Source organism: Danio rerio, chromosome 16, assembly GCF_052040795.2.
Source record: "Danio rerio strain M-AB ecotype USA chromosome 16, GRCz13ab, whole genome shotgun sequence".
NCBI lineage: Eukaryota > Metazoa > Chordata > Actinopteri > Cypriniformes > Danionidae > Danio > Danio rerio.
In genome coordinates, this window is record NC_141036.1 from 48,209,012 (window position 1) to 48,232,038 (window position 23,027).

At 35.4% G+C, this 23,027-nt stretch overlaps 5 protein-coding genes and 1 long non-coding RNA gene across 12 annotated transcripts in view; 5 read left to right on the top strand and 1 right to left on the bottom strand.

Moving 5' to 3' along the window:
* Window positions 1-3,511, bottom strand: part of smarcc1a (SWI/SNF related BAF chromatin remodeling complex subunit C1a) — a 34,325-nt gene extending 30,814 nt beyond the window's left edge. For all 6 annotated transcript variants that reach the window (XR_015511909.1, XR_015511910.1, XR_015511912.1 and 3 more), the window contains exons 1-2: window positions 3,308-3,511; window positions 1,567-1,686 (exon numbers count right to left, since the gene is read on the bottom strand). Coding sequence is in view for 2 of the 6 variants with exons in the window: in XM_087287688.1 (XP_087143814.1) it covers window positions 1,567-1,686; window positions 3,308-3,493 (306 nt within the window). In the remaining 4 variants the exon portion in view is untranslated. The remainder of the gene's footprint in view (window positions 1-1,566; window positions 1,687-3,307) is intronic.
* LOC147840401 (uncharacterized) overlaps window positions 1-23,027 on the top strand; it is a 615,523-nt gene that overhangs the window by 216,485 nt on the left and 376,011 nt on the right. The window lies entirely within an intron of this gene.
* Window positions 6,355-12,236, top strand: si:ch211-215k15.4. The gene is made up of 6 exons (XM_087287818.1): window positions 6,355-6,478; window positions 7,026-7,102; window positions 7,963-8,260; window positions 8,347-8,501; window positions 9,856-10,138; window positions 11,825-12,236. Exons 2-6 carry the CDS (start codon window positions 7,030-7,032, stop codon window positions 11,973-11,975), a joined length of 960 nt encoding a protein of 319 aa, XP_087143944.1. The 5' UTR covers window positions 6,355-6,478; window positions 7,026-7,029; the 3' UTR covers window positions 11,976-12,236.
* pkdc (protein kinase-like domain containing) lies at window positions 13,615-15,124 on the top strand. The gene is made up of 2 exons (XM_087287817.1): window positions 13,615-13,666; window positions 13,980-15,124. Exon 2 carries the CDS (start codon window positions 13,981-13,983, stop codon window positions 14,947-14,949), a length of 969 nt encoding a protein of 322 aa, XP_087143943.1. The 5' UTR covers window positions 13,615-13,666; window position 13,980; the 3' UTR covers window positions 14,950-15,124.
* LOC137487862 (uncharacterized) overlaps window positions 18,750-23,027 on the top strand; it is a 183,433-nt gene continuing 179,155 nt past the window's right edge. The window contains exon 1 of one of the 2 annotated variants that reach the window (XM_087287798.1): window positions 18,750-19,022. The gene's annotated coding sequence lies outside the window, so the exon portion shown is untranslated. The remainder of the gene's footprint in view (window positions 19,023-23,027) is intronic. The other variant, XM_087287796.1, reaches the window with a different exon arrangement.
* Window positions 18,753-21,045, top strand: LOC137487963 (uncharacterized). Its single transcript, XM_087287795.1, has 3 exons — window positions 18,753-19,721; window positions 19,800-19,973; window positions 20,052-21,045. The coding sequence occupies exons 1-3, from the start codon at window positions 19,451-19,453 to the stop codon at window positions 20,999-21,001; spliced, it is 1,395 nt and encodes a 464-aa protein (XP_087143921.1). The 5' UTR covers window positions 18,753-19,450; the 3' UTR covers window positions 21,002-21,045.

Consider the following 23,027-nt stretch of genomic DNA (forward strand, 5'->3'; position numbering starts at 1 on the left):
TGATATTACTGTGCATTTGTGTCTGTGTTCATCTCTTGCTTTGTTTTGAAGTGGTTGTAATGCGAAAGCTTTATAAGATAAGGAGCTAATATTATTATACTACAGATGACAACACTTATTAGCTGCTTTTCCACTATCGTGCCAAACCGTTCTAAGAACACTTCGGTACGGTTACGGTTGTTTCTCCACTGAGCCTGGAACGGCGCGGCACGATTACAAACCGTTCTCGTCCCGGAATTCTCGGCACGGTTAGACAACCGTGCTGAACTGTGCTGACAGATTCTGTGTGTTGACGTCGCGACTCGGTTGCTAAGCTACCACAGCTGGCTCAGCAGAAGCGCGCTAGTCATCAGACATCCTCAATAAACTACAGTACATTTAATATAAAATAATGATCCAGGTCTAAACGATACAGTTTGAAAAAGGTTTTAAAACCATAGAGCAGTCTCTGGCAGAGAAGTGAATAACTCATCACATTCTTACGAAGATATTTTATTCATTAAAGTTATTATTTTATTGACTTGAATACAGACCTACTTCGCCTGCCTGAATGTGAGTTTATTGCACGCAGCGCTGTATTTCACAGCACAAAACTCGCTCTGATCCGGGAGAGAGATGCCAGCGATTTGCGCTGCTGACTTTTTTTTCCTGCTGCGCATCGAATAAAGCGAAAAAAGTCACGCTCAGCATCGTCGATGTCCAAATTCCACAACAACATCACTATATCCATGGAACACGAACTTGCAGACTCTTTTAACAACGAGGAAATAATTGCACTTTTTAATTCAAAGCCAGGACAGCTTGTTAATTCCGGCGAGACCACCTGAAGGACGGCGTGTTGTAATGTCGGCTGTCCAAAAGACTTTGCTTGAAACATTTTAACATCATAATGTAGTATATTTTATATCATTATCAACTTTTGATATAAAAACGCAGTGTAATTTAATTGATTGTTAAAAATGAAATAATTTATGTGCTGTGTTTTTATTAGTGAAAGTGCCCGCTCAACTTTGACAAGGCCTGTCCAAAATTATATTTCTGCCACTATATGCAAATGCACTATTATTGTTGTCTTATCATTCTTTATTTTTCTGTTATGTTCAGAGATTTTAAATATTTATTTCCCCTCTAATTATTTTCAATCATCACGTTACATTTTGGTAATTTTCCCTCCAAATAAAATTTAGCCAAAGCTGCGCAACATATAAATAAATAAGGGTGCACATGTACCTATATTTAGCACCCCTATTTGATAGAGCGGCATAACAGTGTTTAGTCACATGGTTGCTTTTGCTTTTATGAAAAAAAAAACTTGTTTCGGCTCTTATTTAACTTTAATTGAACAAAGGGAGCCGTTTACATTGCGTTACCAAGGCAACTACTGATGCATTTTGTGTAATGTTTTAAAGAGCTTTGTCGCAGCACGACAGTGGAAAATGAAACCGTATCCGTGCTGTCTGGCCCGGTTTGGCACGGAATGGAACAGTTCTGTTCAAAGAACGATTCAGCACGATAGTGGAAAAGCGGCTATTGAAAGCTAAAACAATACTGCAAATCCAGACTTACAGGTAGTTTGGTGAGGGCAGGATTGCTGACTCTACGTCCAAATGCATCCTCTTGAAACTGCAGCAACTGCACCACCAGTGCAGCCAATGTTTTGCTTGTAGGAGAGTCAGTCTGGACATGCTGCAGAAAAAAACAAGTCCTATTAAACACAAGCAATTCAACTAAGAAACAAAGCATTTGACTTTTCCAGTGAAATCATTACACCTGGAAGTAACAATACATGTAAAACATACTATCTCCAGTCAATACATGCTTCTGCAATTCTTGGATAACACAGTGAAGTAATTAAATGATCTAATGAACAATTATGACTTAAATAAACAAGCATGTTTTAGCTTTAGGGACACATCAAAACTAAATAATTCAACTAAACATAATGCCATAGTAAATCTTTTTAGTAAAGCATTTAAACAGTGCATCACATAACTGTAGGACAGTTAAATTGAACTCTTCAAATGCATTCTTTCACATTACAGTAATATCTTGAGCAAATAAATTATAAATAGCATCTATGCAAATTATTTTCTTTGTTCTCTATTTCTAGATTGTGGAGTGCCACTCGATCAGATCAAAGACATATAAAAAGAGATGCCAATTCTGTGAGGACTTGAAGAGATGATGCCAACCATCAGAGATCTTCAAGGACAACAAAGACTTAAGACACAAGTACACTTCATTGAACATGTATTATTATCATCCTTATTATTAATGTAGATATTGTTTATTTTGTAAAAAAAAATAAGTCACCATATAACTGCAGGTTAACCATGTTTATACACTGCCAACTGTTTACACAACTCATTAACTATTCTGATTTTAACTGTAATGCCTTTTGTGAAGCTACTTTGGAACGATAATTGTAAGAAGCACTATAAGTTACAAGTAAACTTGAATTTAAGTGAACAACGTGTCATTTCTGACAACTTGAAGCACCATGTAAATACCAAGATGAAATACTTTCACAGGTAAATACACAGCTATATATTTATGAGATTTACATAATCACTGTTCCATGGCACTTCTGTTAAAACAATATTAAAGAGATAGTTCGCCCAAAATTTATATTCACTCACGCTCAATTGGTTCCAAACCTTTGTAAATGTCTTCTGCTGAACAAAAAAAGATGATACTTTTAAGAACCTGTAAGCATTCACTTTCATGGTAGGAAAAGCAAATAGCATGGAAGTCAATGGTCACAGGTTTTTAGAATTCTTCGAAATATCTTCTTACGTGGTTTACTGAAGAGAGAAAATCATAAAGGTTTGAAACAAGAGGTGAGTAAAGGATGTCAGAATTTTCATTATTGGATGAACTATCCCTTTAAAGATTCAGCAAACAAACTTCTGCATAAACAACTGATACATTGTGGTGCTAAATACATTAAGAACGAATGGAATACTCAGTTTTAATAAAGTAAGTACAAATAAGACTAACATAAACACGGCAGTTTAGCAGATTTTAAGACATATCCTCATCATGGCAGATCTCAGTCAGCAACGTTAGCGCGCGAGCTAACTCAACAACCCACAACACTGCCACTTAAAACAACACAACAGCTAAACTTGCCGACTAAAACGCCAGTACGGATGCTGAACACAATCTGCACGACTGCTCTGGTTCGACCCAGTCAAACAACCGACAATAATTGCGAATAAACAACAAGAAATCGCGCGTGCCGCTTCTTGTAGCTATTGTGTGATGCGCGCGCCCCCATTCAACGGGCGCCTCATGAGCCGCAGACCTTCTTATAATGTTTCCCGATCCACAAGCGAACTGTCTCCAACTGGGACACCGTTTCCGAGCTCTCCCAATACTTGGAAGATGGCCCTCCGTCTTTTTTACGTCCGATCGAGGAACCGGCGCCCGTTTGGCCGGCAGATGGTCCTCCGGAGCCCGTTCCGCCCGCTGCAGTCGCCGCTGTCGCCATTGTTTCTTTATTAGCGATAGAGGCTAGTCCGTGGAAAATGTTTAAAACAGCACTGCGTCTGCGCAACGCCGACACAGGAGTCGTTGCTCGAAGGAGATCTCGCGAGAGCTCATCATTGCGCGTTAGAGACCAGCCGAGACGTAAATAAAAATAAAATAAAAATAAAATAAAATAAAATAAAATAAAATAAAATAAAATAAAATAAAATAAAATAAAATAAAATAAAATAAAATAAATATCCAACTAAAGAATCAAAATAATAAAATATTTAAATAATATGATGATTACTAGTTTAGAGCTGGTTTACACTCTAATGCAGTATGCAATTGTAAGTACGCTTAGGAATCGAATTTACCAAAATCTTACAAATACATGAGATACTTAGATATTTATATTATTTTAAAGAATTTTTTAAGAATTTCAGATGTTTTAGATATTAACGAAAATTGATTGAGTTATTTTTATATTACATTATTTTATATAGTATTATATTTATGCATATAACTAATCCATTTTTATGATTTAAATAAATGATTTAACACAATTCTCGGAAGCTATGGAATTAAAAAAAATTATATATATATATATATATATATATATATATATATATATATATATATATATATATATATATATATATATATATATATATAGTATAATATAATAATATAATATTTTTGTACATCATGCAAATAAAAAAGGCAAAATGTAGCATATTTTGTAGCCATGAGAAAGTTTTCATGTGTAATTCCACCGCTGAACATCATAAGTCGCTGTAGACAAGGAATTTGTCCTTGGGAAAGACTTTTATGTAGGTCTACTGCTATATTTATTTATTTTCCCTTTTTCTTTCTTATTTTCGCATTTATTACTTTTTTATTACTTTTTAAATAGTTTTTTTTTTTTTTTTTTTACTTTTTCACATATTTACTTTCATTCTTTCGAGTTAAAAATAACATATATTTTTACAGAAAGAAAAAATTGTGCCATCTAGTGCTTAAACAGGGTTTTACACTTTGAGAGTCTGGATCAGGTCTATGGTCTGGATGCAGACTCTGCAGTTGAAATCTGCAAGGCACACAGCATACAGCAAAGTTGGCCTACATCTTGACCCACATTTAAAATACATTTTTATTCATTTCAAATAAGGAAAACAATTCTACCATTCAGGTTGCTTTGAGAAAAAGCACGCCTTTAGCACACCTAAAACGCAAAGATTCATTCATTTATCCATTTCATTGCAGTCATGACACAAAAACACATCTGGCTTAGTTCAAGCTCAGTTATGGGTTATTGACTTGGCTGAGATTTGGCCCAGATATGGTCCGTGTTTTGTCTTTGTCTGGAAGCCAGACTTGGTCCAGTCACCGTAATTTACTGCAGCATGTGGGCCAAGCAAAAGCTGATTGTGTGGGCCAAAGCTGGGCCAAAGAAATTTTGCTTTAAGGGTTGTTTTTTTTCACCTCTGTCCCCATTAATTCGTACTAACATTGATTATTGGGATAGTTGGGGAAAAGAGAAACATTCAGAATCATTCATGGCAGAATATAAAACTAACTAAACTAGTCAAAGTCGAAGCAAAATACACAACTTAAAAAAATTACGTTCATCTTTTACGTCCATCATTAAGTTACGGCAAGCTGTTTAACATTCATTCATTAGTCTCTTATTTATCAGGGGTTGCCACAGTAGAATTAACCGCCGATTATTCCAGCATATGTTTTATACAGTGGATGCCCTTCCGGCCGCAAAGAACTCCACACAGAAATGCCAATAGACCCAGCCAGGACTCAAACCAGCGACCTTCTTGCTATGAGGGAACAGTCCTAACCACTGAGCTAGTTTTAATGCTGAGCCCATTTTTAGCATTTCTTATTGCATTAAGTAGCTAAAATTATTATTTGTATGGTGCTCTTCAGTTCTTATTCTTTGTACTTTACGTAGCCTACTCATCAGATTCTTCTTATTCTAGTACACATTCATTAGATACTGGTTTGATAACTTCTAGTCCTTTTGGTTCCTCTCTGTCTTTATTTCCCAGAATCCTCCAATCGTATGTGAATGCAGCCTTGATGATGCAAGCTGAAACTGCATATCTCAGCGATGCAATGTCAGATACAGATCACTCAGCGGTGCTAGTGATGTCACTGTGATGGGTAGGGTTAGGGGTGGGGTTAGGTGAGCGCATTAAAAAGCATTGGATGCAGTTCAGATTGCACTGCACCAGGTCTGCACCCAGACCCATGTACAATCCTTGCCCTAGATAAAGATATTCTAATTACACCCCGCCTAGACATCTATGGCAGACCATATGAAACATTTTCCTGTGGGAAAATTATCATGTAACTTTTTTTTTTAAATTAAAGCATTCCAAAGCCACAGATTTCATTTGCATTTCACATATGATCCTTTGATTTTAACATGTAAAGCTTCTGAGATGCATCATAACGTACTTTTAGATTTTCTGTTTTTAAGCTCACTTTAGACTAGATGAATGTAAACCAAACCAAGAATGAACCAGTTCAAACTGATGAAACACTCACAACCGATTAACTATATTAACGTGCATACAGTTACTCAAAACAAATGATGCATGCAATGAGAAAGTAAAATGTAGCCTAATCAAAACATAAAATAATTCAACACAAACTCATAAAATTTTGGAAGCTGTAAAAATCCCTTCCAGTTATCTATAATACATTTCTTTATAATATAGATAAGATATGATGACGTGAGCCAAAGGTTGAAGGTTCATTTCAAGGTAGATCTGTCAAACGTGATGTTGATAAAAGTATCCTGAAAAAACACAATCCCTTTCCTCAACTCTCATATTCTCATAATGTTTATTTGTCCTAGATTAGCCACACCTTTAAATGATGCTGTTTATTACATCTGTCTCCTGTGCTTTGCTTATATAAAGGGTGATGGGCACATTTTCCCCACAGAGTAATCCTTGTCTTTTCTTTGGGAGAACATTTTTTAAAGGTGAGTTAAACTTAACATTATTTCATTTATTCATTGATTGATTAAAAAGATACACAAGTTTGTGTGGTGTTCTAGCAGTGGGTTCTATTGTTGCATACTGAGTTTTTACTACGTTTTTGGTCTATTCTGTTACAAAATCTAATGAATAATTAAAGTAATAATTGATCACAGTTTAGGGATCACCAAACTTGTTCCTGGAGGGCCGGTGTCCAGCAGAATTGACCCCCAACCCTAATCAAACACACCTGAACAAGCTAATCAAGGTGTTACTATGTATACTTGAAACACCCAGGCATGTGTGTTGAAGCAAGTTGGAGCTAAACCCTGCAGGGACACCGGCCCTCCAAGACCAAGATTGGTGACCCCTGACTTATATTGCACATTTCCATAATGTTTTTGCATGACATTTTTAACTTCCAATCCTGTTTTTCTAAATCTTAAAACAGTATAATACCGATACATCAAATCAAGATATAAAGTGCATTATACCTTGAAGGGGATTCACCCCACAGGTCATTTTTCTTGACCTGTTATTCTTCTCTTGCAGAGCAATGGAAATACGTGTTTTTGTCCTGCTTCATATTTTTGTGATGCCATATTTTACAGACACAACTACAGCTAAAGGTAAAGATGTCACACAATAGTGTTTTATTGCATTCAGATTTTTTTTCGCGTTTTTTCAGCGTTTCTTCAATTCAAGTTGAACTTTATTGTCATTCCGCTATACAAAGGTACACAATATATCACTGGGGTGGTACTGTACCTTTTTAAATGGTACGAATTTGTACTTAAATGGTCCATATTAATACCTCAAGGATAAATATTAGTACCTAAAAAGTACAAAAGTGTCTCGCTTAAAATTTGTAGGTACTAATATGTATTCTTGAGGTATCAATATGTACCTTTTTAAGAACAAACTTGTACCTTTTGAAAAGGTACCACCCCAGTGACAGGTCGTGTATCTTTATTTGTGAGAGTGTACTTGTGTGGACACACAGAGGAACGAATGTTGTGTCTCGCAGGACAACAGTGCTAAATGAATAATCTTACATACAAACACAACACTGGACATAAGAGCTATATTTAAAGACCTATGCATAACTAACATGTACTATAAGATACTTAACAACACATACTTAACCTATGCATACCTAACATGTACTATAAGATGCTTAACATGACAGGCTATACAAGTACTTTCACATGAGGCTGAACAATGTTGTGCAGGATATTGTGCAAGAGAGGTATTAAAGGTGAATATTGTGCAAAAGAGTTAAGGTTGAAGCAAGCATTGCAGCATGATTGTGGTACATTTAGTAAACTTCCTTAGTCTTTGTAAGATGGACTTTAAACAAAGTGTCAGTTGCATAAGAGAGAAGAGTGTTACAGTGTTTTTCCAGCTTATAAGTTTTCAAATTTTATTTTTATGTGTCTACATACAAAGAAAATGCTACCTCTTGACTACAGTCCTTTGTTAATTGCAGCTAGAAATCTGGCTTTAAGTGGCAGGGCCACACAATCAGACCTGTTGAAAAATCCATGGACAGGAGAGGCCCTTGCCAGTAATGCTATTGATGGAAATCGTGACCCAGATTTTTACCATGGGTCTTGTACTTCCACTGAAGTACAAGCTGATCCGTGGTGGAGGTTAGATTTACTAGACACATATGTGGTGAAATCCATAACAATAACAAACCGAAAAGACTGCTGTCCTGAAAGACTTGATGGAGCCAAGGTTCACATTGGCAACTCTCTGCTGAACAATGGCAACAGCAATCCACTGTAAGGAAACCATAGAGGAAAAGAGATCTCTCAAAGACCAGCATGATCAGGCAATATTATGCAAATCTATTGTTATTTCTGTGCAGGGCTGCAAAAATTTCCTCAATTCCAGCTGGAAGATCCCTCACTTTCAAATGGAAAAAAGGCATTTCAGGTCGTTACATCAATGTATGCCTTCATGGCTCCAATCGAATTCTTACCCTCTGCGAGCTTGAAGTTTACGGTTATCCGGCTCCCAATGGTGAGAATATGAACATTCATGCATTGATCAGAATTTTATCCACATGAAAACAATATTATGGTAATTTATAGTAAATATAGTGTTTTTGAGCCATACTATAGTGTATATGTGTATTTTAAAGGTTGGTAATGGTATTGATTTACAAAACGTAATGAATGCTATAGCATACTGCAGCATTAACTATCATGAACTGATAAACTTGAATAAACAATATATTTAATTATTTATATAGTGCATCCGTAAAATATTCATAGCGCTTCACTTTTTCCACATTTTTTATGTTACAGCCTTATTCCAAAATGGATTAAATTAATTTACTTCCTCAAAACTCTCCACACAATACCCCATAATGACAATGTAAAAAAAAGTTTTTGGAATTGTTGCAACATTATTAAAAATAAAAAAGCTGAAAAATCACATGTACAGAAGTATTCGAAACTTTTGCTCAATACTTTGTTGATTCACCTTTGGCAGCAATTACAGCCAAAAAGTCTTTTATTTATTTTAAATAAATTTGCAACAATTTCAAAAACTTTTTTCACATTGTCAATATGGGGTATTGAGTGTAGAATGTTGAGGAAATAAATGAATTTATAGTACAGTATTAAGTCATTTGTTTATAGTTCGTTGTTGTATTACCACAGCAACTGTATAGAATTATTACAACAGATGAATGCAGGTATTTTGCATGGTCACAAAAACTATGTAAAAAATCTGTTTTCTGTATTTTGTGATTCATGTTTTAATTTTTTTCCCCATTTATTTATGCTTTTGATATACATATGCTTTTGATTTTTGATCCTCGATCTTTCTTCCATTAACATTTAACATTGAAAAGAACTTTGATTAACATTTTTAATAGTTTAAAGTGATATATTGTCGGGATTGGTGTTGTATATTTCGGTATAAAACCTTGTAATAAGCTTTCAGTTTCTGTTATTTTACTGACTTATTTCTCTATATTTTATTTCTTATACATTAAACTATTTCAAACTACTAAAATCAATAAAATAATTGCATAATATGTCAATAAAAATCACTTTGTTAAACGTGTTTGTCAAAAAAGTCAACAGAGCATAGATCAAGACTCCTTAATGCAATTCACAACCGTTATTAAGTGCAAAACACTTTTGAATCACAAAATATGTAAACTCTTAATTAGCAGATATTTCCTACAGTGTAGAATTGTTTTTTTGTTGTATAAATGTTTTTTTTTATGGGAAAACAGAAAGCAGAAATGTCCTCCTTGTATTTCTTTATTTGAGAAGAAAATAAATTCAGTAAAGTGATCATTTAGATTGAACAAAGTCTACAATTAAACAACAATAACTGTGAAACTCTTCCATTGATGTAGGTGAAAATGTAGCTTTAATAGGTAAAGCTACACAGAGTTTTCTCTATGGAAATGGTTTTGCATCTAATGCAAATGATGGGAACAAAGATGGTGTTTACACTCATGGATCCTGCACACACACTCACAAAACCCTCAACCCCTGGTGGAGACTGGACCTGCTGAAAAGGCACAAAGTGTTTTCGGTGGTCATTACAAACACATTAGACAATCTTCCTGAAAGATTAAATGGTGCAGAAATCCGAATTGGAGACAATCTGGACAACAATGGCAATAATAATCCCAGGTAACAAAACTGAGCTCCAATTTTTTTTGTTATCCTTTAAATAATTCGTTCATTCATTTTCCTTCGGTTTAGTCCCTTATTTATCAGGGGTCACCACAGCGGAATGAACCGCCAACTATTCAAGCATATGTTTTATGAAGAGGATGCCCTTCCAGCTGCAACCTATTACTGGGAAACACCCATATACACTCATTCACACACACAAGCCAAATTTTATTTACCCAATTCACAATAGCGAATGCCTTTGGATTGTGGGGGAAACCGGAGCACCCAGAGAAAACCCATGCAAAAACGGGGAGAACATGCAAACTTCACATAGAAATGACAACTGGTCCAGCCGAGACTCGAACCAGAGACCTTCTTGCTGTGAGGCGACAGTGCTAACCACTGAGCCACCATTAAAATAATTGTAAACTAATAATTTAAAGATTTACTTAAACTGTTAGTTCACCCAAAAATGAACATTATGTTATTAATTTCTTTCCTTCATGTTGATCCAAACCCCGACACCCTCGTTCATTTCAGAACACAAATCTGAGTTCTCCCTAATACACCCTAGACAGCAAGATTCTTATTCAATAATCCACAAAAATACCAACAAAGATCCTCAAAACAGACCTTATGCCATTCGCACATCCAATACGATGAGATCCTGAATTGTGTTGATTCTGGAATATAATTTCTGTTGGAAAATGTAATTCATACCTATTCCCTAAACCCAACCATAACTGTAAATTATTCCCAAAACCAGAGGGCAATAATAGTTGGATAACAATCATGTAGTAGTGCATATAACCAACCATAAGCTTAAACTTAACATAAACGGTTAACACATATTTAAATTCTAATTGGCGATTGTAATGTTGTTCCAGGATCAACATGTTAATCCAGGAACATGTCCTATTTGGTAAAATCAGGTTAGGATATGCCTTCTGTGGTTCAATCAGAATATTATGAAGTTAGAATACTTTTGTGCACGCATAAAATAAAAATAGCAACTTTATTCAACAGTTTCTTCTTCTCAGTGTCAGTATAGGGTGCACATTCCCAAATAGCGCTATGTTCACATATTATCGAATATTTTATGAAACATAGTAAGTTGTGTGTCTGAGGAGAAATACATAATGTACACATATGTACAGTGCGTTTTCCTGTATTACAACACTTTAAAAAATTATTGCTGCCTAAATGTTTTTAGTTGAATTAAATGAGCTTCTCTAGTAATCTCAACTTACTTTAGTCAAACTGATGAAAAATATTATATTAAACCTGATTTACTTATTAAAGTGTTCACTTATTTGTTGCCATGATTTTTTCATAATTTCTTTTGCTGTGAACTAACTTTTAAAGGTCTTATGAAATAAAATACAGTTTTTTAGATGCTAGTATGAGTATTGTTGGTTTTTAGGATTTCTAGTGGGCTCCAAAACAGTGACAGAATTTGCGTTTAGAAGATTTAAAACTGATATGAACATGTAAAGCTTGTACAATGTCCAGTCCTGATGATGTATTTAAATGTATTTATTGAACATTATAGAAAAACATGCTTAGCTTACTTTACCTGTGTGTGTCTGTGTGTACATTATGTTTGTTTTAAAAACGTATTGCTAGCATTTAATTACATTTAATTGCATTTAATTAACTGCATTTTGCTCAATAAGCTTCTTATTTTTACTCTTCCTTTAGATGTGCTACAATCGCTTCCATTCCTGCTGGTTTCTCCAGCTCTTTTGACTGTGATGGGATGGAAGGACGTTACGTTAATGTTGTTATTCCAGGACGAGAAGAATATCTAACACTGTGTGAGGTTGAAGTTTACGGATCGCCACTGGACTGACTAAATGATTAACCTGTATGCTTTTCACAATCTAAAGTGTTAGATTTATTAATTAAAACAGTTTGCCAAAATAAAACCTTAAGAGTCAAAGAGAAATAAAGGAAAACTAATTTGTACTTTATATGTCTGTGAAGAACATTTAAAATAAAAATAAAAACTTAAATAAAAAAAAATAAAAATAAAAAAATAGAAACATAGAGACATTTGTTGAATATTATCTGCACTTTTTAAAATAAAGGTTCTTTTTGCCATTGATGGGAACCCCTGCCTCTGTTTTTGCTCTTTATTGCAAAGGATGACTTAAAAAAATAAATTGATGAAAATGTAATAATTAATACTGCTTTATTATATTAAATAGTGGAAAGTAACTACAGTACACTCAAAAAAGATGTTTGCTGTTTGTTACCTATTTAAAATAAGCTAAAAACAATGTAACTCTTGATTTAGGGGGGAGATAGCTTAATTGATTTATGTTCAATCAATTTAAATTTGTAAAAACTAATTAGCTAACTTAATTTCTTCATATTACTCCAACACAAATCAGTTGTTTGGAACACAGCATTTTCTTTTAGTTACCAGCTGAGTAATTTTTTGTATTTATTTTGTTTTATACGTTTTTTGATTATGATTAAATTGGGGTACTTTTACCTGTACTTGAGTTGTTTAAAAAAAAAAGTATAGCCTATAAAGTACTTTGCTACATTTTTTTTAAATAGTGTCAATCAAGAATGAAAAACAAGATAAACAATAGGAAATGATCTGAGGAGAAAAATAAAATAAAAAAGAATCTGAGAGTGAAGAGGGCAAAATAATATGATAGCAGCAATTTAGAGATTTAACAGATTATACATATTAAAGGTTGTGCAAACTGTATTTGTTTTAAGTGCTTTCTTGTTAAGTGAATCTGGAATTGTAAGTAAATAATTTATAATCTCTTTCTTGCTTTTGAGGAGTTGCAGTGTTATTCTGACTAAAGGAGCAATTTGTAAATCCAATCTAAATCTTTTTTAAGACGTTTTTGACAGGTTAATGTTATGTAACAATTTAAAAGATATTTCCTTTACCTTATTATTAAGGAAAAACTTTTGCTGTCTACTTAGCTAGTATATTAATAAGTGTTTTAATCGGCTGACGGCATTAAATTTCGCCAGACTCTCCATCTCTCAAACGAGTGTTTAAGATATGACAAAGAATTCGGTTATTCTTGAGCTAATCTTATTGACTCCGCAAAGCCATTACATTATTATGTTATTTTAGCTTCATTAATAATAGGAATTTCTCAAAACATTGCTGTTTTTTTTCTTATTCGGCTTTTAAAGGATTCCCAGCATTCCAGGTCATCGCGGATCGTAAAATGTCGTGTAGCAGAACTTAATCAGACGCACTAGAGACGTTTTGCCACTCGTCAATGCCACTTAATAAAATTATCCTTAGACATATCTTGTTTCTCTCTCTTCAATAACTACAACACTCTTTGTGGGGAACACAATCTATTTTGCACCACTGCATTTAGCAGAAACCCTCTGGATATCTAATTACCCTTTCTGAGAAATAATAATGACAAAATGGTCAAAATAATACCGTGGTTCGTGCCATTCATCCAAAGACTACATTACCCAGAATGCACTGGATGCATCCCGGAAGTTCAACCTGTACTCATATCGTCCACGTTTCGCTTCAAGATTTTGAAGGTAAATCTAAACAAAGATGAACTGTTAAGTCAAACAACACATTAATTATATGATTCCTTTTTGCGAATTTAGACTCGACAAAACTGAATGATTGGAATTATGTTTGTTTTATCGTGATCTTTGTTATGAACTGTCGTTTATTTAAATTAATTAAATTAATAATTCCAGCTCAAACAGCCTAAGTTATGTGATTGATTTCTGATGTATAATATGTGTTTTTATTTGGTTAAATGTTAATATCTCTGCACTACTACTAGTACTCATTATCATAAACTGTTAAAAATACAGTCCAGTTGTTATTCTGTGTCTCTAGAATGAAGAAGGAACACCAGGATCTTGTTTTGAAGGCTTGCGGAGCAAAGTCTCTGCAGATTGGTGCAAAGATTCAGACTCTGTGGAGCGGTTATGGTGAAATAATAAGAGTCCATCTGGAGGGATGTGACCGTCCCTCTGTGGTTGTCAAACATGTGATGTTTCCTCAAAACCAGAAGCATCCAGGAGGCTGGAACACAGACATTTCTCACCAGCGCAAAGTGCGATCTTATCAGGTCGAAACCTATTGGTACCAAAACTACACTACCAATGAAAACTGCCGAGTTCCTCTTTGTCTCGCTGCCAAGTCATTTGGTGAAGAGCAGTTGATTGTTTTGGAGGATCTCGATGTTGCAGGATTCCCAGTGAGAAAAACCTATGTTAATGATGCCGAAATCAAAGCCTGCCTGAGTTGGATTGCCAACTTTCATGCCCTTTTTCTTGATGTCACCCCGGAAGGACTTTGGCCTATAGGCACATACTGGCATTTAGAAACAAGGCCTGAAGAACTAGAAGCCATGTCAGACCAAAAACTCAAAGCAGCCGCTGGAGAGATCGACAGCATCCTCAACAACTGCCGCTTTAAGACAATTGTGCATGGTGATGCAAAGCTAGCTAATTTCTGCTTCTCCAAGGACGGTTTACAGGTTGCAGCTGTTGATTTTCAGTATGTAGGTGGAGGGTGTGGGATGAAGGATGTGATTTACTTTTTGGGCAGCTGTATGGATGAACGAGAGTGTGAAAAGAAAGCGCCTGGCCTTTTGGATTACTATTTTTCAGAGTTGCGGAAATCTCTGGAGAAGAAGGTTGATTTTGCAGAGCTGGAGAAAGAATGGCGAAACATGTTCGCTTTCGCTTGGACTGACTTTCACCGCTTTCTTCTTGGGTGGATGCCAGGACATCACAAGATTAATAAGTATAGCAAAAGACTTACACAAGAAGTTTTAAAGAAATTAAAGCAATCTCTTTGAATGTGTGGGGAAAATATGGTGTGGGATTTACAATAAAATTTAAACTTGTAAGTGAAAGTGTAATTGAACATTGAGACTGTACCAAATAAGATGGTGTTTATTTTATTTCAGAATTGATGTATTTGTGGATGTGAACAACTTTTCGTGAGATTAAAATTGTAATCTTATTTATTCATTTTGTAGTCTGTGTTGGTTTTTTATATCAAACCAAACCCAACACAAACACACATATTTCTTGTATAGAAACATTTTATTATTAGATTCAAATTGTAAAGGCATAATTAGCTTTGTTCTTCATTAGAAATGCACTATAATTGAGTAAAGTGGTCATTTTTATAACCAAACTCATAGCTAAGGGGGGTTTGGGTGGTTTGAAAGACCCATCCCTCAACTGACAAAGGTCCAGAATTTGTCCTATTCATAAGCTCATTTGTGATATTTTGACTGCTATGCCATCATAAATAGTAAAAAATAATCCATCGATAAAGGCTTTAAGAACAAGCGGAATTCTCTGTTGGCTGTCGCTTCAGTGTGACTTCAGCTAATCAGTTTTGGCCAATGCAAACAATTATTTTTCATGAGTCCAACATCCAGCTGTGCAGGACAGCATACAATCTGATGTAAGTGAAGACATCTTTCGCATCTTTCTGTATTGTTTTTAAATAGAGAAAACTTTTACAAGTAACTAAATATTGGACCTTGTTCTTGATAAAAAGACTAATCAAATATGTGAAGCACTAAAAGCAGACCATATTAAAATTAATTTGAACACTAATTTGGCTATTGTTTTACATAAAATTTTAAATGTATTTTTTTACAAGAGAGGCTAAAAAAATCGTGAAGCTCTACATTATTTTTATTGTTATTATTATTATTATTATTATTATGTTGTTGTTTGAATTTTCATTTAAATTAAAAAATTCTGACAGAAGAGTTAAATGTGTCAGTTTGTTATTTGCCCAATAAATGACAATAGGTTTAAATTTTTTTAATAGGCCACAGTTTTTAATGTAAAACTTTAAAAGATTTTATTTTAGAATGATACATGATGTAATAAATTTGTATTTTAAAATAAGTATTTTTTCATATTTCTCTATTTTAAATCTTTAGGAAATATTTCGGTATATTAAAACGTGTGGTTATGATGACCATCCCATAAGCTAATCCAGTTAAAAATAGTACTTAAAATGTTACTAAAATGCAGCATATATAATTAAATAGAAAACGAGACGTATAACTGCAAAAAGATCCACCCTTTCACCAGGCTGGATACGGGCCTGATAACTCATGTAGATTGACAGAAACTCCTATCATTGTGCTTATAAAGTTATTAGGAATTCTAAAATGTGTGCAATTAATATCTTGTCATTAGATCCTGATCATTTCATAACTGGTTTTATTCTATATATAGGAGAACACTGCTTTTGAGCTAAAAATATGTTTGTTTTGTTTTTTTGTATTTTGCATATTGTATTCAAATAAATTGAACTTAAATGCTATAGTGTATTAATTTAACATATTTTACGATTGCTTAGTTAATTAAAGATATATTAATGCAGACTTTACAGAATCCAGGTCCATAGCCAGGGGGGGGGGGGGTTCAGGTGGTTCAAAAGACCCACTCCCCTTCTGACAAAGTCCAGAATTTTGTCTCCTATATGAGCTCATTTGTCCCATTTTTGACAGTATGCCATCATAAGTTGTGAAATAACCAAGAAGAAGGCTTTATGAAGGAGAATCAATAAAATAACCAATAAAAGAAGGCTTTTATTATTTAAATGGACAAATTCTGACTGAGGAAATAAGCTGGCCAGTTTGTTATTTGCCTGTACAGTTTTTAATTTAAAACAAGTTTTAACAGATACCAATTTTTTTGTTGTTGTTTGTTTTTTATGATGGATGATAATAAATTAGGCTTCTGGTGGCGCAGTGTGTAACACAATCACCTCAAAGCAAGAAGGTCGCTGGTTTGAGCCCCAGCTGACTAAGTCAGTTGGCATTTCTGTGTGGAGTTTGCATGCTCTCCCCATGTTCGCATGGCTTTCCTCCGGGTGCTCCGGTTTTCCCCACAGTCCAAAGACATGCTCTTTAGCTGAATTGAATAAAGTAAATTGGCCATAGTGTATGTGCGTGAATGCAAGAGTGTATGGGTTGCCAGTTACCAGTGTTGGGTTGCATCCGCTGTGTAAAACATATGTTGTATAAGTTGGCGGTTCATTCTGTTGTGAAATGGAATTGATCATAATAAGTGAAAATAAGACTGAGGGTAATTCTCAATAGTTTTAGCCAATGCAAACAGTTATTTTTCATGAGTCCACATCCAGCTGCTAGAAAACATACAGTCTTACATAAGAGAAGTCATCTTTCGCTATATTGTTAAAAAGAGAAAACAGTTTACAGGTTTTATTCTAAATCTTGGGTCTTACTTTTGAAACAAAAAATGACCAATAAAAAAGTGTGAAGCACCAAAAGTGGCCCACATTAAAATGAATTTAAATACTAATTTAACGATTGTTGTTATTCATGAATTTTCAAATGCACTTTTTTTTTTTTTTTTTACAAGAGAGACTAGATAACTTGTAAAGCTCCACATTATTATTGTTATTTTTATTCAAATGATCAAATTCTGACTGAGGAAAGTTGAATGTGCTGGCCAGTTTGTTATTTATAATTTGCCTGTATGACAATAGGCTGGTTTTTAGTTTGAAACTGATTCATATATATGTTTTCTAATGATAAATGATGTAATTTATGTCTGATTGTGTTTTTTCATATTTATTCATTGTAAATCTTTAGTAAATATTTTTGGTTCATCAAAAGGTGTGGTTGTGATGACCATCCGACAAGCTAATTCAGCTAAAAATAGTGCTTAAAATGTATTGAAATCTCATAATTAAATAGAAAATGTATAACTGTAGTATAACTAATAGTTTTATAAATAAAGGTATGAGATTAGCATTTATTGTTTATAGAAAAATATGAACATTTATTATTATCAGTTTATCATCAATCAATCAATCAATCAAAAAAAAAACAAAAAACAATTGGGAATCTGTTTAAATTAAAGGCTGTAGCCTGTAGACAAATAACAAACTGGCCAGCTCATTCAGTTTTCCTCAGTCAGTATTTGGCCATTTGAATAATTAAAAATTAAATGTCTTAAAGCCTTTTTTGTGGTTATGTCCAAAATTTATGAGGGCTTAGTAGTCAAAAATGGGACAAATCAGCTCATGTAGGGACCAAATTCTGGACTGTCAGTGGAGGGTCTTTCGAACCACCTGAACCCCCCCCTGGCTAAGGGCCTGCTTTTTAATGTAAACTTGACATTTGTCATTCCAATAAAGCAATTATTGGATTGAATTGAATATAAAAACACGGTCAGGAAATAAAAAAATCCACTTTATATTTTCAAACAGAACTAGATACTTATGGAGCACGAACCTGCAAAAACTATTTAAAAATATACAAATATATAAATAAATAAGTAAATTAATCCATATATAACTACATAAACAAAATAATAAATAAATATGCAAATAAACAAATAAAAATTCACAAATTCATAATGCATAAATAAATATATAAATAATTAATAGTGCAAGCAGGTAAATAATTACATAAGTGTACACCACCTATCTCTACCAGCATTTTATGGATTTATTTAGTCATTTATTTCTCTATAGTTGCGTATTTATTATTTATGTTTTTATAGGTTTAGTCCTCATATACTCGGAGGGAGCTGAACAACTGATATTTATTCAATATTGGCCTAATATAAGATTTTCGCCTCTAGAGGGAGCCACACTTTCACTTATGCGGGAAACCTGCTATATTAAAATCTGCCCCAAATCGGATTGCGTTAAACCCGCCGTTTAGAATATACGCTCAGAGTAAATTGAGAACCGATTTGATGAATTTATAAATAAAATAAACAAATGTATTATGTAAATAAAAGGCCTGTATACGTGAATATGGGCTATTCCACTGATTTAAATAATGCCTGATAGAACGTCACAGGTTTGAAGGCACGCGGACGTTCTAAAGAATGTTGACATCATAGCGGCCATTCCACGGTGAACATTTACATTTGACAGTCACCATTATCGCTTGGTGAATCCAGTTTGTCGTTGTTGTTGTGATATAATCTAACTTCACTTTTTCAACATGTGGTCTAACAGTCAGTCCGTGCCACGATCTCCAGAACACCGAGACGTGAGCTCTCCTAAGCGTCAGATGAAAGTTTCAGTGAAAAGTGTCAGTTACTTTTTACCTGTGTCTGATCTGAACGCCAATGCGGACCGTCCCTCGTCTGATCTGCCCCATTCCTGGAGCAGTTTAGTGAGGATGGACACAAGTACGCCTCTCCATCAGCATCCTGAGGTTGTATGCTCAAACCTGACTGTTCTGAAGCTGCGCCATGTTCCTGTGAAACCTGCTGAGAAGCAGAAGTTCTGATGGTCATGGACTGCCAAAACGTTGCGGAGTGAGGTCTCTTAAGCATATGATGGAGGTTTCACTGGAAGACATCAGCTATCTTTCATGTGAGCCTGACCTGAGTGCCAGCGTTGACCATTCCCCATCTTTTCTGCCCCATTATGAGAGTCCAGAAGTGAGAATGGATAAACGTAGGCCTCTCCGTCATCATCCTGCTCCAGGCTCAAAACTGCCAGTTCTGAAATCAAAGCATGTTCCTGTGAAGCCTGTCAACCAGCAGAGTTTCACAGATGAACCTTCAGAATGGCTGGGTGTGGACTCAAATCATATGATTGAAGGTACAGTGGAAAACATCAACCCTTCATGTGAGTCTGACCTCAGTGTTGCCCCTTGCTCATTTTTTGTGCCTCTTTCAGGGACCCAATCAGTGAGAAGGGACAAGCGTAGGTTTCTCCGTCATCATCCTGCTCCACGCTCAAAACTGCCAGTTCTGAAGTCAAAGCATGTTCCTGTGAAGCCTGTCAACCAGCAGAGTTTCACAGATGAACCCGCAGAATGGCTGGACGTGGGGTCGAATCATATGATGAAAGGTACAGTGGAAAACATCAACCCTTTATGTGAGTCTGACCTCAGTGTTGCCCCTTGCTCATTTTTTGTTGCCCTTTCAGGGTGCCAACCTGTGAGGATGGACAAGCGTAGGCCTCTCCCCAAACATCCTGTTGCTGGACGCTCAAAACTGCCTGTTCTGGAGTCAAAGTGTGTTCCTGTGAAGCCTGTCAGTGGACAGAAATTCACTGATGGACCTCCAGAGCATCAGATGAAAGTTTCACTGAAAGACTTCAGCTATCCTCCATGTGAGTCTGATCTGAATGCCAGCGTTGACTTTTCCTCATCTCCTCTGCCTCATTCTGGGAGCAGACCAGTGAGGATGGATAAACGTAGGCTTTTCCACCAGCATGCTAATGCTCCACACTCAGAACCGCCCATTCTTGAGCCCAACCATGTTCCTGTGAAGCCTGTCAACCAGCAGTGCTTCACAGATGAACCCTCAGAATGGCTGGGTGTGGGGTCTTGTGAGCATCAGGTGAAAGTTTCACTGAAAGATCCTCCATGTGAGTCTAAGCTGAATGTCAGTGTTGAGTGTTCCTCATCTCTTCTGGCAGTGAGAGTAGGCAAATCCCAGCATCCTGCTGCTGTTTCAACACAAATGCCTATTTTGAGGCGACGCTGTGCTCCTGTGAAGCTTTTGGCTGGACAAGAGTTCATTGACGAAGCTCCAGAACGTCAAGCGTCCAGGTTTCCTCCACTAGTGAATAAGGCAAAGAGGAACAGCACTGACCTGTCATGTGGGTCTGATTGTAAAGTTAAGTCTCACCTTTCCTTACCCAGCCTGCCACGTCTTACAAGTGGAGTGAAGGTGGACGAACATGTGCCTCTGCCGGTTCCTGTGTTTACAAATTTGCCTGCTCTGAAACCAGCTCATGTTGCTATGCGACCTGCTCTTCCTTCAAACTTCATGTTTTTCCCACTTGATAATGATGTCAAGATGAAGAGGACTCGCTCAATAACAAGAAGCCCTCCTCTGCTTTCAAGATTCCACTCTGCAACCTATTTTTAGGACTATTCTTGTTTTTTGTGTGCCAATAAATGTTGTCAAACTTTATTCTCTGTGTTGTTCTTTTTTTATGCTTATTCGTGTATTAATCAGTTATTTGAGCATTAAGGAAAGTCAGATTTTTGTGGGTCCATCACCTTGCATGGATTAATAAATCAATAACATTTTATCTATGATGCTTGATTATGAATTTAGCTTCAGATTTTCTTTTTTCACTATTTAAAAGCCATTGATTTGAAAATTAGTGTATTCACATGTATTATACATAAATATAAAGTTCTAACCACTTGCAAAATGTCAGCCTGTTAAACAGACAGTCGATCAAAATAAATCCAAATCAAATAAATTGAACTACCTTTATTTGTCCAAAGGTAGCAAAATACATCTATTTATGTGTAAGTTTAGGATAGTGAGCAGTTATTGTAGTCTCTTTTGTCTTCTCTGGGTTTCTAAAACAGCTTGGGATCCGAAGTGACTCACAACAGACATAAAGAGATGCCATTTTTCAATAAAACCTTTGCAATAAATCATGTTTGTTCAAATGTTGAATATATAAAACAGGCCAGTAGCCAGGAGGGTTTGGGTGGTTCGAATGACCCACCCCTCACTGACAAAGGTCCAAAATTTGTCCCAAACATGAGTCCATTTGTCCTATTTTGACTTATGCCATCATAAGTGAAAATAGGACCGAGCGTAATTCTCAATAGTTTTGTCCAATGCAATCAATTATTTTTCATGAGTAACATCCAGCTGCTCGAAAATGCACAATTTGACAAAAGAGAAGTCATCTTTTGCTGCTGTATCGTTTTTAAATAGAGAAAACAGTTTACAGGTTTATTCTAAATCTTGGGTCTTACTCTTGAAACAAACGAATGAGCAATAAAAGGATGTGAAAAACCAAAAGTGGCCCATATTAAAATAACTTTAAATACTAATTTAGCGATTGTTGTAATTCATAAGTTTTCAAATGCACTTTTTTTTTTCAAGAGAGGCTAAAAAATTGTAAAGCTCTTCATTATTAGTATAATTTTTATTTAAATGGTCAAATTCTTAAGGAAGGAAAGTTGAATGTGCTAGCCAGATTGTAATTTATAATTTGCCTAAATGACTATTGTAACGAAGGGTCTGACACAGAGGGATCCATTTGCAGTATATTTATTAAACACAGTTTAAAACAGAGCACACAGTATGCACTGGTGTGCGAACTCACATCAAACACAGTTGTATAAGGTCGATAGGCAGGTGGCTGGCATACAAGGGTCGTTATAGCAGGTATGGGTCAGAGCCAGGCAGCGTGGATCAAGGTCGATATACAATGCAGGGTTCACGGCAGACGGCAGGCAGCAGGCAAGGCAAGGCAAGGCAAGGCAAGGCAAGGCAAGGCAAGGCAAGGCAAGGCAAGGCAAGGCAAGGCAAGGCCCAGGTTTGCAACGAGTTCTGGTGGCAAGGATAAGGTACACTCAGAAATGTCATCAGGGCATAACAAGAATTCGCACTGGAATGTGTGTGAGCTGCTTATATGTGTGTGTGGGTGATCAGTGTGATGTGAAGCAGGTGTGTGGCAATCAGTGTCTGAGTGGATGACATAATGTCAGTAGTCCGATGATGATGACCTCTGCTGGCCAGCGAGGAGAATGACTGGGACTGAGTCGGTGACAACAACAGGCTGTTTTTTTTTGTTTGAAACTGATTCATATATATGTTTTCTAAAAATGTAATTTATGTCTGATTGTGTTTTTTTTTCATATTTATTTATTGTAAATCTTTAGTAAATATTTTTGGTACATCAAAAGGTGTGGTTATGATGACCATAAGACCAGTTAATTCAGCTAAAAATAGTGCTTAAAATGTATTGAAATCTCATAAGTAAATAGAAAATGAGGCGTAGAATTGCAAAAAGTGCCACTTTTTGAGAAATAAAGAACCACCCTTTCACTGGGCTGGCTACAGGCCTGCATTCTATGCTTTTTGCATAAAACTAATAACTTACAGTTTAAATGCACATTTGTAAATAAACATACTTTTTGTA